Below are 14,838 nucleotides of genomic sequence, written 5' to 3' on the forward strand. Positions count from 1 at the left end.
TATGAAGTGTCCGTGGTGTGTTCTGCGGTAATTCTGGAAAAGTACTGGAATTGGTCTTTGATAGACAAGAATGGAGAATGCTACACGAACAAGAGCGTGGCTCTTCATCATCATCATCACCCGTACGACGCCCACTGCTGGGCATAGGCCTCCCCCAAGGATCTCCACGACGATCGGTCCTGCGCTGCCCGCATCCAGCGGCTTCCCGCGACCTTCACCAGATCGACTCTTAAATTAGTGATATGATGACTGAATACATCACATTACATTGTGTACTTTGCAGCTTCTCGTTCAATGGTTGTATGTACATAAATGTTTATGGTCTATACCTTCTGAAGATTCAGCGCTAAATCTTCACACCGCATTTCACGATTTGAATAATCATTTTTTACACACTTATTAGGGTTCCGTATCTAAAGGGTAAAAACAGGACCCTATTACTGAGTCTTCGCTGTCCGTCCGTCTGTCCGTCCGTAGCTAGACATTTGAAATTTTCACAAAGTATGTATTTCTATTGCCGCTTTAACAACGAATACTAAAAACAAAATAAAATAAACGTTTAAGGAGGTTTCCCACACAACAAACGCGACATTTTCCTTTTTTTTTCGATATCAATAAGGGCAACCGGTAGACAATATGTGTGTACCTACTTTTGTTAACATAGTCAGTAATTTATTTATAAGTAGTAGTGTGTAGTTGTTTTTTGTAAGTTGATTCCGTGCTTCGGAGGGCACGTTAAGCCCGTTGGTCCCGGCTATTAGCCGTAAAAACACCTCCACCAACCCGCAGTGGAGCGGCGTGGTGGAGTATGCTCCATACCCTCTCCGGTTGATTGAGAGGAGGCCTGTGCCCAGCAGTGGGACGTGTATAGGCTATTTATGTTATGTATGTTATTTATTTTATGGTTTACTTACAGTCATTTTACACAGTATTTTCTTAGGGTAACAACAACTGTATATAAAGCTAAGTGTAGAGACTAATTACAATAATCGTAATACAGTAATCGTACGGAACCCTTTGTGCGTGAGTACGACTCGCGCTTGGCCAGTTTTTATACCTGTAACGCATGAATACGCTCCATCATTGTATAGTTTTCTATAGATCCTATGACAGATGGCGTATTACTTGCCATGGCCATGTTATGCATAAACTATAGCCGGCTTACCTGCTTTCTCTTTGTACAGATTCGATCCCCGGTCGGGCATCCGAAAAGGGTTTCGCAAGGTGGTTTTCAAAATCGATTCTCGATGATTTTCGTTTTTTTTGCCTAATTTGGTTATTCATTGTTTATGGATTTTGCGGTTAGCGTTAGGGTGGTCCGAGACATCTGTTGGCAATGCGTAGACGCAGATAATGGTGCTGATTCCTGTACACACAATCTAATTTTATTTTAAGTTATACATGTCTTTGTCTTATCCGCCGAAAAGGAAAGGGACATAATCAATAGGCATAAAATTCATGGAACACACGTCAATTTTAGGCAGAAATTTAAAAGTCACAGAAATTTAAAAGTTAGAAATCAAAATCATTCATTCAACTTAATTGTCATGGATAAACTTGTTGAAGGTCAATGTAACATTTTTGAATTTACATAATTTCGCAAGGTGTTATGGCTAAGGAGAAGAAATGACAAGAAACTGCAACAGCAACACATCTTTTAAATCAATGAGGGTACATTACAAGTTATTTGATAACTAGAGGAACACATTCAACACCAGACATTTTTGTCATTTAGTTAATCATTATTCTTATAATAAGCTTTTTCACATAAAGTAAGCTTCACATGAGCTTTAAATTTATTTTCTGACAAATTTAAAATATTATCTAGTTAACAAACTGCATATATTAATAGTAAACAAGTTCCATATCAGCGAGATGCTTTTATAATTCGCCCGGGTTATTCATTCATTTTATAATTAGCAGTTGTCAATCTCCCGTCCCTTTCGTTTTCGGTGGACAAGAAAATGACGGGTATAACTTAAAATTAGGAGGTGTCTGCAGGAATCAGGCCATTAATCCTTTCGCTTCCTCTGTACAGAATGCTGTGATAGTTTAAAACAGTGATGCGTCGAACGGCTAAGTGTAAAAAATTCAAGTTTAAGTGCAATTCAAGCGATGACCTAAAATGGCGTTGAGACATGACTCGAGTATGGAGGCCAGCTTCCTGCCAGCTGATCCGCCGCCGGTCCCCCAGGACTACCAGCCGAAGACGGATTTGGCGTCGGAATACTTCAACACGTTCAACCAGATCTGCGAGACTTACCGGCCAGATGGTGACGTCATAAGAGCCTCGGAATCCCTTCGGCTAACTTCGGAGATCCTCGACGGTGTTCGCTCGGAGTACGTCAACAGTGACGAAAAGGAAAGACTTTCGGAATATGTGACCACGGATTTTAGTGAGAAAGTGTTCGGCAAGGAAGAGGTGTTCAGTTTTGGGCAGCCCGACGCGTCGGCCCTGCTGAGGCATAGGGCGCGAAGAAGATACAACGAGGAGCATGGTATCCCGAATACCACCAGCCAGGAGAGTGGGGTAAGTTTGTGATAACATAGGTACATCAGGACAAATGGCTTCTGTGGTGCAGTGGTTTAGCGTTGGGCTTACGATCCGGAGGTGCCGGGTTCGAATTCCGGTAGGGACACATCACAAAAATCACTTTGTGATCCCCAGTTTGGTTAGAACATTACCCCAGTATGCCCCATGTCCTAACCTAACCAGTGCTCACAAAGTGATTTTTGTGATGCGTCTCCACCGGGATTCGAACCCTGGACCTCCGGATCCTGAGTCCAACGCTCGACCACTGGACCACGGTTATCGTTAAACAAAAACATCAATTATTTACCAAGACATCCGTCCTTCATTAGACCTAACGAGTATTTATACTCTAATCTTCAGGGAATGTCACAGAACAGATCATTATACACGGCCCTGCGCCCACGCACCTTTCTGTGCTATGGTATACATATACATTGAAGACATTTTTGTCACTTCCTGGATTGTTTCGTACTTGTATAACATTCAATAGTTTTTTTTTTACATACACATACATACATAAACTCACGCCTATTTCCCACCGGGGTAAGCAGAGCCTATGGACTGCCGTTTACTTCGATCCTTACACACTTGTCTTTGTCAGATTCTTTTGACGTGACTTAATGTAGATTTGACTACTTGGCCGGACAAATGGGGAGTGCTGATGCTGCCCAGTTGGTATATGATATGTATACACACACAAGTAATCAAAGACAACTTGCAGCCACTGTTGGTACGAAGTCCTAAGATGGATATGATGAACCTTATGGTGACAACTTGACAAGGCAATAGGATCGTCCCCTATTACATGGGACTCAAAAATAGCTGGCAAGGAGTGGATCTTCTCTTCTCTCGTGTGGGTTGTGAGGTGAATTACCAACCTCATCAACCCTGGTGTCAGGGTTATTATTGAGCCGCCAAAGGCCCCTGACATGGCTCATGTAACTACTTACTACCTGAGGAGTGGATGGTAATGTTATACATCTCTGCCTACCCCTTCAGCGGCAACAGGCGTGATGCTATGTTACGTTATGTTTGTTAACTAATGCAAAACATAAACAGCCTATATACGTCCCACTGCTTGGCACAGGCCTCCCCTCAATCAACCGGAGGGGGTATGGAGCATACTCCACCACGGTACTCTACTGCGGGTTAGTGGAGATATTTTCTTTACGGCTATTTTTTTTAAACTTATTGTAGATTTGCCGCAAATGGCATTAACTACTTGGCCGGACAAATGGGGAGCGCAGAAAGCTCTCACCCGGTAGGCTAATAGCCGGAACCAAAGTCTATTAACGCAAACTGAAGTCTATATAAAACACGTGCTCAATAAGTGCTATTCATTGTATTTATAGCACATTTTAATACATGTTGGAACATTTCTAATTGTGCTATTAATAGTGCTGTACTACGCAATGTTGGCCGTAAATAGTTGGAGATAGCACTCTATATACGTCCCACTGCTGGGCGAGTCTTCTTCTTATCGTGTGGGTTGTGAGGTGAAATACCAGTCTCATCAACCCTGGTGTCCGGGTTATTATTGACCCGCCAATGGCCCCTGCCATGGCTCATGTAACGATTACTCACCTACATCATTGAATAGTAACCGGGACCAACGGCTTAACGTGCCTTCCGAAGCACGGATCATCATACTTTCGGACAATCAGGTGATCAGCCTGTAATGTCCTAACCAAACTAGGGATTACAAAGTGATTTTTGTAATATGTCCCCGCCAGGATTCGAGCCCGGGGCCTCCGGATCGTCATTCCGACGCTCAACCACTGGACCACAGAGGCTGGGCGAGTTAACAAGGCATAAATATAATTAGGAAATATGTGGACCATTGTAATCATAACATAACAAATACTTCATTGCACAAACATGAAAATACAAAATACAAAACAAAAGATAAATAGAATGAGTACAATAGGCGGCCTTATTGCTAAGTAGCAATCTCTTCCAGGCAACCTTTAAGTATAGGAGATATTGAATATTATGTAATATAGCGGGATAGTGCAGCATGGGAATACTTGTACGTATAAAAATGAATACAAAGATAGATATTACGAGTACATAAACTACATAATAATAATACACATATATTTGTTATAATGAATAAATATCAATACTTAAAGTACTATTATAATACTATGGAAGAAAACGAGTAGATAGATTATGAAGATGAAGAGGAAATAGAAGTAAGAAAATACGCCTAACTGTTTTATGTCAGAAGTATACAGGGTGTTAGTGACATCGTAACGAAAAAAAAAATGGAACGCCTATTTTATTGTACTAAAAACGATGGTGGGTGTTTTTCTTGTCGCAAATGTTTAATTAAGATTTTCAATTTTTACTGTGCCGCAATGTAAGTCGAACAACGCGCCACACAGACGCTAAACTTACGCGCGGCTACGACGTTACGCGTGCGAGATACGATGTTGATATCTAGGTAGGAGTTTTCATTCTCTTGTATTTAGATGCTTAGTAGTGGTTCAACGTTTAAAAATGTTGTTTGTTGAAGTAGAACACCTACTGCCACGATTTTTCACGCACGGTACCTACCTACCAGTTATTAAAACGTTCCTAACTTATTAACAATAAAAACTCTACTCTTGCCTTACCTTAATTGTTATTCCTTCGGATGAAGTACCTAGGTAGGTACCCTAGAACATGTCACGTCACGTAGGTATGCAACATCGCGTTTCCTCCGCGGTAGGTAGGTATCACACGCACTCACAAACACAACACCTTGCTCTTTAATAAACATCAACAATCTTCCATACTTTTGCGCAGTAAATGGTCTATGATCTATCATCATAGTCGACACTACTCATTTACAGAATGAAACAAACACTCACAAACACGAAAAAAATATCCTCGAAAAACATCACGCGATTCGGGTCAAGCTTAGTATTCGACTGAGCGGAAGCGCGCGGCGGCGGCGTTAGCGCAAAGCATCAAAGGCGCCGACTAAGGGCGCCGACGACGCACCGGCCGCGGCCGAGTCGAGCCGACGACTAGAGAGAGAGAGAGAGTATGTTTATGGTGCAAGTGACAGAGAAAGAAATAGTATCTGTTCGTATGCCTACTTTATTGGCGAGCGTTGCCCTTGACCCGTGCGCCGGCTATTCACCTGCGCATAGCTGAAGTTGTAGATACGTTATTATTATTATTGATGACATTGATAAAATTTAATAATTAGTAATTTTTATTTGTTTATTTTAAATGTGCGTTCTATGCAGCTTAAAACACAATATGGGACTGAAAAAAAACTATTTTTTTTATGAATTTGGCGACAGGAAACTTCACTTGATACCTATCAACTCAAAGAAATACCTAGTATCTGTTCGTAATGCCTACTTTATTGGCGCGCGTTGCGTTGCATCAAGACAGATCAAACAAGCCCTAACTCGGAGGTCTTGCGTCCCAGGATCCTTTAACCTTTATGTCTTAGAACCTTCTTGGCCTATGTGGTCCAGTGGTTGAGCGATGGGATGCGGAGGGTCCGGGTTCGTATTCCGGTGGGGACATATCACAAAAATCTGTTTATAAGGGCTTTGGTTGGGACGTTACCGGCTGATCACCTGATTGTCCGAAAGTAAAATGATCCGTGCTTCGGAAGGTACGTTAAGTCGTTGCTCCCGTCTACTAGGTACTTATGTAAGCACGTAGCCGTTACATGAATATTGTACACAGAACAGGATAGGTTTAATTAGTTCTTTACTGATGATTTAACAATGAGATTTAAAACTACGAATAACTTAGTACTTAGTACCTCGGTACGGTACCAACATGTAACAAGAAAAATAAGATCACTCCACTCGGACAATTTTTTTCTTTGAACATGCCGACATTGCCTACGCGGCGGAGTTGCCGAACTATCGATAGGTAGATTATCAATTGTTGAACTTGAAAATTGTCTTAACTATCGAAAGTAGTGATAGTACATTTAGATCGATACTAGCGATAGTACCGATAGGTCTTGCTTTGTAACAATAATGGGTATTGATCTAAAAGATTTATTTATTTATTTATTTTCGATTTTTGTGTAGCGAGGTTTTGCGTAGGTACTTACATACTAAGTTGGTGGATGGTTGACATAGTAGGTAACTAATTACCTAATCTGTGGTGGTTGTGTTAGTTGGTTGTTAGTTATTCTAATGACAACAAAGAATACAATTATTTACTGTTTCAACTGTTTTAGGTAGATAATGGCCCTGATTCCTATGAGTAAATGAATGAATAACCCGGTCGAATCAAAAAGGTATCTCGCTGGTAACTTAATTCTGTCGGTTGTTTTAGATTTCTGCTTAAAATTGACGTGTATTCCATAAATTTTATGCCTGTTGATTATCCGTCCATTTAAGAATAAGAATAAAATAAATTTATAATTTACGATAGACAGAGAAAGAAATAGGATCGGTTCGTAGTGCCTACTTTGTAGGCCGCGCCGCCGCCGCGCCGCCGGCGTGCGGCGCGGGGCGCGCGGAGCGGGGCGTGCGGAGCGGGGCGCGCGGCGCGGTGCGTGTGGCCGTTGACCCGTTCGAGCAGCTGTTGTCTCCATTACATCGAAAATTTTCGATAATTTGTCATTATTGTTTTTTTTATTGAAATTTGGGTTCTATGCAGCTAAAAGCACAATATGGAATTGAAAATAATTAAAAACAAAACTCAAAATTTCATGAATTTTGCGACGGAAAATTCCACTAGATATTAACTCAGAATCATGGTCTGAATCATCCCTTTCAGTATTCGTTACGATGTCACTAACACCCGGTATATGATTCTATATATTTCTCTTTTGTTTTGTATTTTGTTTTTTTCTGTTTGTGCATTGAAGTATTTGTTATGTTATGTTATATTAATTTTAAGACGTAAATGCATAGGACTTCATCTTTAGTGGTGGTAGCCCAGTTCGAAGAACGCTTGACTCTCAATGTGAGGTCGCAGTTTCGAATCCCAGCACGGGTCTAAACCTAAATATTTAGATCATAGATTATTATCACGTGCTCAGCGGTGAAGGAAAACATCGTGAGCAAACCCACATTCCCGAGAACTCGACTTTATGAGTTTGACCTCATGTTTGGATGGTAGATCATTGTTTATGGCAATCTTCTAATGAGCTCTTCCCCTACCACATAGGACTTAAACACAGCTGGCGCGGAATGGGTGTACTATATACCTCTGCCTACCCCATCAGGGGTACAGGCATGATGCTATGTATAATAGAAGCGTGATAGAAACACATGTTTCTTCACTTATAACCCACTTTCACTTTTCCCGCTTTTTTTTCTTTCACCGTTTTTGAGTGTGTAAACCCAAGCCAAGCCCATCATAAATATAAGACAGTGAATTAGAATAAAAAACGGGTTGGGAATCAAAAATGTTAATGCATACGGAATATCCGTTAGAAATAAATTAATTGGTAATAACGTTGTCAGTGGTTTAAGCGACAAGCACGGAGCGGAGATATTATTTCTCTCTCTTTCTCTTTATTTAAGAGCCGCGCTCTTGTCGGTGGAGTAACCGCCATTCCTCTCTTCTTCTCGCCTAAACCTTCACCTCCTGATACGACACGACCTGTACCTTCTCTTTCATTTGTTTCATAATTGTTCTCCTAGGTCTACCCCTTCCTCTCTTCCCTTAAATTTTTCATTCTATGATGTTTGTTATAAATGAATCGTGTCGTATCAGGTGGCCAATCATATTTCCTCTCCGGTTCTCTAGTCTTCAATATGGTTATCCTTTTTCATTTGACACCATTAATTTGAGGATAACCAACGTTTGAAAACTAATTACAGGTTTCTACTGATAACCCTAAACTAGTTAATATGACATCAGAGAGTTGTGCACATGCAAATTAAAGTTAGAAGAGAGAAAATTAAAGGAAGATTAGGTGTCAAAAAACCTTTGACTGAGTAATCTCCTCGCTGCAAAACCGGTGTTAAACAAATCGAGATCAACTTCCTTATAAAGTTTATTGAAATTAAAATCATCACCAGCCCATTAACGTTCCCACTGCTGGGGCACGGGCCTTCCCTATGGATGGATAGGGAGATCGGGCCTTAAACCACCACGCGGGCCCAGTGCGGATTGATGGTTATTAACGACTGCTAATGCAGCCGGGACCAACGGCTTAACGTGCCTTCCGAAGCACGGAGTAGCTCGAGATGAAAACTTTGTTGTGGTCACCCATCCTATGACCGGCCTTTGCGAAAGTTGCTTAACTTCAACAATCGCAGACCGAGCGCGTTTACCGTTGCGCCACCGAGATCTCGTCTAGTTCATAAAAAAATGTAATGTTAGGATGGCAGAAAACGAGGAAAACTGCTTGTTTGTGATAATGAGGTTAATTCAAACAAAATATTTTTTTGGAAGAAAACAAAAACATTTATTCTTCAATATTAATTCACTAAATAATTAAGTTTTAACTCAAGGAGATTCGTCCAATCCCGTCAATCTCGAATGGGAACTCGTCATATTGTGCTTCGGGATTAATCTCGAAAAATTTGACGAGATCTCGCGAGATCGGAATGTCCTTAACGAATAATAAAAATACAAGATTTTAGTCACGCCCATAATCTCTTTTAGGGTGGGCAGGGACAAGTTAAATCCAACAGACAATAATTGGGCGAACATGCAGTCAAACCGTCTTTTTACTTAGAAATCAGATTCTTACAACAAATATTTCTTACTTTTTATTTGACAGATCCGTGCTTCTGAACGCACGTTAAACCGTTGGTCTCGGTTACGACTTACATATGTTAGTGAGTAATCGTAACATGAGCCTTTTGCGGCTCAGTAGTACCCTGATACCAGTGTTGATGGGGTGGGTAATCCACCACACAACCTACACGATAGAAGATTTAAAAAAAATTTGAATTCGGTTTTTTTTGTTTCGGTCGGCGGCAATCCCTACACTTGTACCGTTAAGTCGTCATCACAGGAAGCGTGTGTGAGTCACGGCTTCAGCAGACTCCAGACTACAGTTCGATGATCTGACTCATACGCAGAACATTACTCAGTGATTGGTGCTGATTCCTGTACACACCATCTAATTTTATTTTACGTTATACCTGTCATTTTCTTACCCGCCGAAAAGATTTTTTTTAGAACGTGTTAGGGCCCTGTGCCGAGGTTTTTTTCGCAACTTCGTTTCCCCGGCTATGAAGGTGAGAAGCTGCAGTTTTAGGCGGATGAGATGTTCATTATGTAAAAATGGCCATTCAAAGTGTAATACAATAAATAATTCAAGCCGTGGCAGCCCAGTTGGTAGAACGTCTGCCTCTCACATTGAGGTCGCAGGTTCGTATCCCTATCCAGTTTAAACCAATGATTGTCTTTGTTTTCGAATTCATGTTTGGATTTAAAAACGACTACCAAGGAGATATTTTAAATTTCTAAGTGCTCTTCCAGCGACTTGAGGCCCTGTCCACCTCAATAGTCATTACAGGCGTGACTTTATACATGAACGAAGTGTATAATTCACACTATGAAACAGTCAAAACGCTGTTTACCATAATATCTCATTCTTTAAAAGTCGAACACCTTATGAAGAGAACAATGTCGCGAGATAAGTATACACCGCCGGACAGCGCAACTGGGCTCGTACAAGGTTCCGTATTGCCTTATTGAACTGTTCACTTTATATAGGAGAATTACTTTAGTGAATGTCATTATTCTAAATATGGTGCTTGTGCAATAATGGAAAAGAGGAAATAATGTGTAATGCAAACCGCTTTGTTGCACTAAAACAGAAGAAGGAATATACTACACTGGAAAAAGATAAATAAATTCCCTTTTCTTCCATAGTGTGTGTAGTAGTTTATTATTATTATTAGCCTGTATGATCCCACTGCTGGGCAAAGGCCTCCCCCATGTCTTATTCATATTCATTTATTTATTGCATGTCACGAACATAAATTAAGGTGGAACATAGTAAAAAGGTACATGTGACGCCCTGCAAGGGCACGGCAATATAAAAAATATCATGAAATATGGCCATTTCATGAAATGATCAATTCTAAGATCTGGCCACGACATCTGCATAACTTTAATACGTATTTACAACGCGATTCGGATGATTTTTCAGAAAAAAAAAAACTCCTTAGCGAATGCGAGTCTGTTTGTTTATACGATGTGAGTGTTTACACCTCACATTGTCCAGCGGTGTAAACTAACTACAACGTACACTTTCGGACACAATAAGCGCAATCACACACGGACTTTCGCCGTGTCGCAACCCGCACCGCACAGATATGGTGCGGGCAGTTTTGGACAGATAATTGTGCAAGTAATTGTATTCTGGGAAACATGCGTCATGGAAGGAGCAGGAGTGCTGAAGTGTATAAGGATAATTTAGGCCTGTGAAATATTATAACTTCATTGGCTAATTAAAACACATAATAACGGGTTCTTACCGCGTTTAAATCAGGGATATGAGACTCCCGATATTTCGACACTGTTGCAAGTGCCATGATCACGGGATGACTAAATATCGGAAAAAATAAAAACAATCGGAAATAGTAAATAATAATATTTATAGCAATGTTAGTTTTTTAAAAGTAGTTAGAATTTGGTAATGAATATAATATATTTATTAAATAAATAAAATTATCGGAATATAAGAATTTCGGGAGTCTCATATCCCTGATTTAAACGCGGTAAGAACCCGTCATTGGCTAATGTACAAAATATCAGCGATAACATATTGCGAATTGGTATTTAATCCGTTTGTTTCCTAATACGAAATAAATAATTAATTAAACATTATCCTTATTTGTAAGATTCATTAAATTAAATGTGGTTTATTTATAAAGATCCTTTACAAAAATATCCTTTTTTTACCAATTAACGAATCTAGCAGTTAAATATAAAATCACCCGTCTGTTTTTAACATTTGTACGTACCAAAATATTGTGCCAATCACACAATAAAAAATCTGTCATCAGAGAATTCTTGTTTGAAAACATCGCGAGGAAACCCACATTCCCGAAAAATGATAATGTGACCCAACCTGTATTGAACTGTTTTTCCCTTCGCGGGTTGGAAGATCAGACAGGCAGTCGCTTCTGTCAAAAAAGCGCACCTGTCAAATCATTCAGGTTAGGTAAGCGGACCCTGCGAAAACGGAGATGATGATGAGAGAAGGGCAGATTAAAGGAATTGAACGAGTCTCCGCTCCGCTTTGGAGTAGGTTGAGTTTCCACCAAATCAAGTGAAGGAATCACCTTCGCCGCCAAACATTTACATTGCACCCTTCCAATTCTAATGATCAAAAAATTAACCAATCAATTTTCTTCATTTCAGTATGGCAGCGATGAATTCGGTCATGACTCCCCGAGCCGCTACGCGTCGCCGAAGAGCGCCGGCGCACCGGCTCAGTACCAGGAGCCATACTACACGGGCGAGTGGGGCGCGCAGTACTACCAGCCGGTGGGGGCGCCAGCGCCGGCCCCCGCGCCTGCGCCTGCGCCGCCCTATCACCACGACGTGTACATCGCGTCGCCAGGTGGGTTCAACAAACTTTACCATTAATTTTGTCTCTCTAAGTCACTAAAAAGCGTGGGAGGTTTGTCTCTAAAAAGCGGGATTTTGTCTCTAAAAAGCGGGGTTTTGTCTCTAAAAAGCGGAATTTTCTACACTTAATCAATTACTAATTATTAATTGGGTCGTGTACTACGTTCAATTTAAATTATAAAATTCTGATGACTAAATAAAGACAGATCTAAAAGTAACGAAAAACATTTTCTTTTTTTCTAATTAACTTTTTTATAAATTTTAATCAAGAAAAACGTAACAATAAGTCCGACATTTTATCACGATTTTCTATGACGTCACAGTGTGCTTTTTCATACGAATTCCATAGTAATTTGGTGTTTTGACGTTTAGTAAAAAGCCCCGATACCGACCCCGCCGGCGTGGTCGACGATTTCCCTCATTCAGCGCTTATCGCTATCGACCCACTAGGGTCGATTAATCCTTTCAATATTCTTCCTCTCAGACGACGCTCTGAGCCGAGGTTCGCGCCCAATTGGGCACCCTCAGGCCTGTTGTCTTAAACGTTGTACCGGGTGAGAGCCTTCAGCGCTCCCCATTTGTCCGGCCAAGTAGTTAATGCCATCTGCGGCAAACCTACAATAAGTCACGTCAAAGAAAAAAAAAAGACGTTTAATAAAAAGTAACTTCTTCTATCGTGTGGGTTGTGAGTTACCAACCTCATCAACCCTTGAGCCGCCAAAGGCCCCTGACATGGCTCATGTAACGACTACTTACATCAGTAAGTAGTAATCGGGACCAATGTAACAGTAACTGATTTGATTGGTTGGAAACTTGCCTATTGTTTCGGCTGTTCATGTGTTTTAACAACGGCCTCCGTGGTCCAGTGGTTGAGCGTTGCACTCACGATCCGGAGGTCCCGGGTTCGAATCCCGTTGGGGACAAATCACAAAAATCACTCTGTGATCCCTAGTTTGGTTAGGACATTACATGCTGATCACCTGATTGTCCGAAAGCAAGATGATCCGTGCTTCGGAAGGCACGTTAAGCCGTTGGTCCCGGTTACTACTTACTGATGCAAGTAAGGAGTCGTTACATGAGTCATGTCAGGGGCCTTTGGCGGCTCAATAGTAACCCTGACACCAGGGTTGATGAGGTTTGTAATTCACCTCACAAACCCACACGATAGAAGAAGAAGATGTGTTTTAGGGTCGTTCTTCTTTTTTATCGACAATAAAAAGACATTTTCTCAATTTATCGGATTTAACATCTTTAAAATTATAACGGCATTAAATATTTTAAAACATCATATAAAGATGTGTCTGTAGAGGACCATTTAGAGGTTCTCTTTATCTTGGTAACATACTTTTCTTTGTAGACACATTCCAAAAAATATTGTTACAGAGTGGTCCTTTTCATCGGAGACAGCATTTTAATTTACCACTCTGTCACAGAATTTTGTGAAAAACAATCAAGCTTCTTTAAGGACTAATTGAGGAACCGATTAGTATTTTGCTTGTATTTTGAGTATAATAAGATAACTATATTTTTGGACAATGGAAACATGAAACAAAATTCTAAAACATAACTTATCAGAAGCAGAACGAAGGACAGATCATTGTCGATAAAAAAGAAGAACGACCCTTTAACAGTCTTCCTTACTCTTCCAGGTATATCAGTAGCGTCGGGCGCGGGCGGGGAGGCGGGCGCCGCCGAGCTCCCCCTGCCACCGATGTCCTCGTTCCGAGCAGCCGCCCCACACCACTCGCCCCCTGAACCAGCCATACTGCTAACCAAGCCGCCTCTACAACCGGTCAGTATCAACTCAACCACAGATATCATGAAATCATAAATCAGAATCATTTATTCAACGTAATTATCATGGATAGACTTGTTGAAGGTCAATGTAACATTTTTGTATTTAAAGAAAGAAAGAAAGAAAGAAACATTATTACTTCCGGACACCACAGACACAGACAGACAGGTACATTACATTTAACACAGGACAGAAACCACACGGAAATCAATAAGTACACAGACAAAAAAAAATACTCTTAATTTACGTCATTTCGCAAGGTGTTATGGCTGCGGAGATGAAATGACAAGAAACTGCAACAGCAACACATCTTTTAAAAACCAATGAAGGTATACATTACAAGTTATTTAATAACTAGAGGAACACGTTTAATACCAGTCATTTTTATCATTTAGGTAGTCATAAATCTTGTAATAAGCTTTTTTACATAAAGTGAGCTTCACATGAGCTTTAAATCTATTTTCAGATAAATTTAAAATATTCTCTGGTATTTATTGGCCTGTGCCCACCAATGGGACGTAAATAGGCTGTTTATGTATGTGTCATCATCATCATCATCAACCCATTAACGTCCCCACTGCTGGGGCACGGACCTTCCCTATGGATGGATAGGAAGATTGGGCCTTAAACCACCTCGCGGGCCCAGTGCGGATTGGTGGTTATTAACGACTGCTTATGCAGCCGGGACCAACGGCTTAACGTGCCTTCCGAAGCACGGAGGAGCTCGAGATGAAAACTTTTTTTTTTGTGGTCACCCATCCTATGACCGGCCTTTGCGAAAGTCGTTTAACTTCAACAATCGCAGACCGAGCGCGTTTACCGCTGCGCCACCGAGCTCCTCGTATCTATGTGTATGTTATGTTATTTTATTGTAAAAACGTATACAGCACCCCAAAAAAGATGATTTTTTTTTTATATGGTTTTCATGGTTTTCTTATACCATGGTAACCCCGATCTTGAGCTAGTGTAACAGCATCGATTTTCCCAATCTCGA

At 40.7% G+C, this 14,838-nt stretch overlaps 1 protein-coding gene across 9 annotated transcripts in view; it reads left to right on the forward strand.

Moving 5' to 3' along the window:
- The window catches only part of LOC126378387 (transcription factor 12), a 65,597-nt gene that overhangs the window by 28,215 nt on the left and 22,544 nt on the right, over positions 1 to 14,838 (forward strand). For all 9 annotated transcript variants that reach the window (XM_050026705.1, XM_050026700.1, XM_050026701.1 and 6 more), the window contains exons 2-4: positions 2,039 to 2,530; positions 11,840 to 12,041; positions 13,699 to 13,841. In XM_050026705.1, coding sequence (XP_049882662.1) covers positions 2,126 to 2,530; positions 11,840 to 12,041; positions 13,699 to 13,841 — 750 coding nt within the window. In that variant the 5' untranslated portion in view covers positions 2,039 to 2,125. The remainder of the gene's footprint in view (positions 1 to 2,038; positions 2,531 to 11,839; positions 12,042 to 13,698; positions 13,842 to 14,838) is intronic.

Source organism: Pectinophora gossypiella, chromosome 26, assembly GCF_024362695.1.
Source record: "Pectinophora gossypiella chromosome 26, ilPecGoss1.1, whole genome shotgun sequence".
NCBI classification, from domain to species: domain Eukaryota; kingdom Metazoa; phylum Arthropoda; class Insecta; order Lepidoptera; family Gelechiidae; genus Pectinophora; species Pectinophora gossypiella.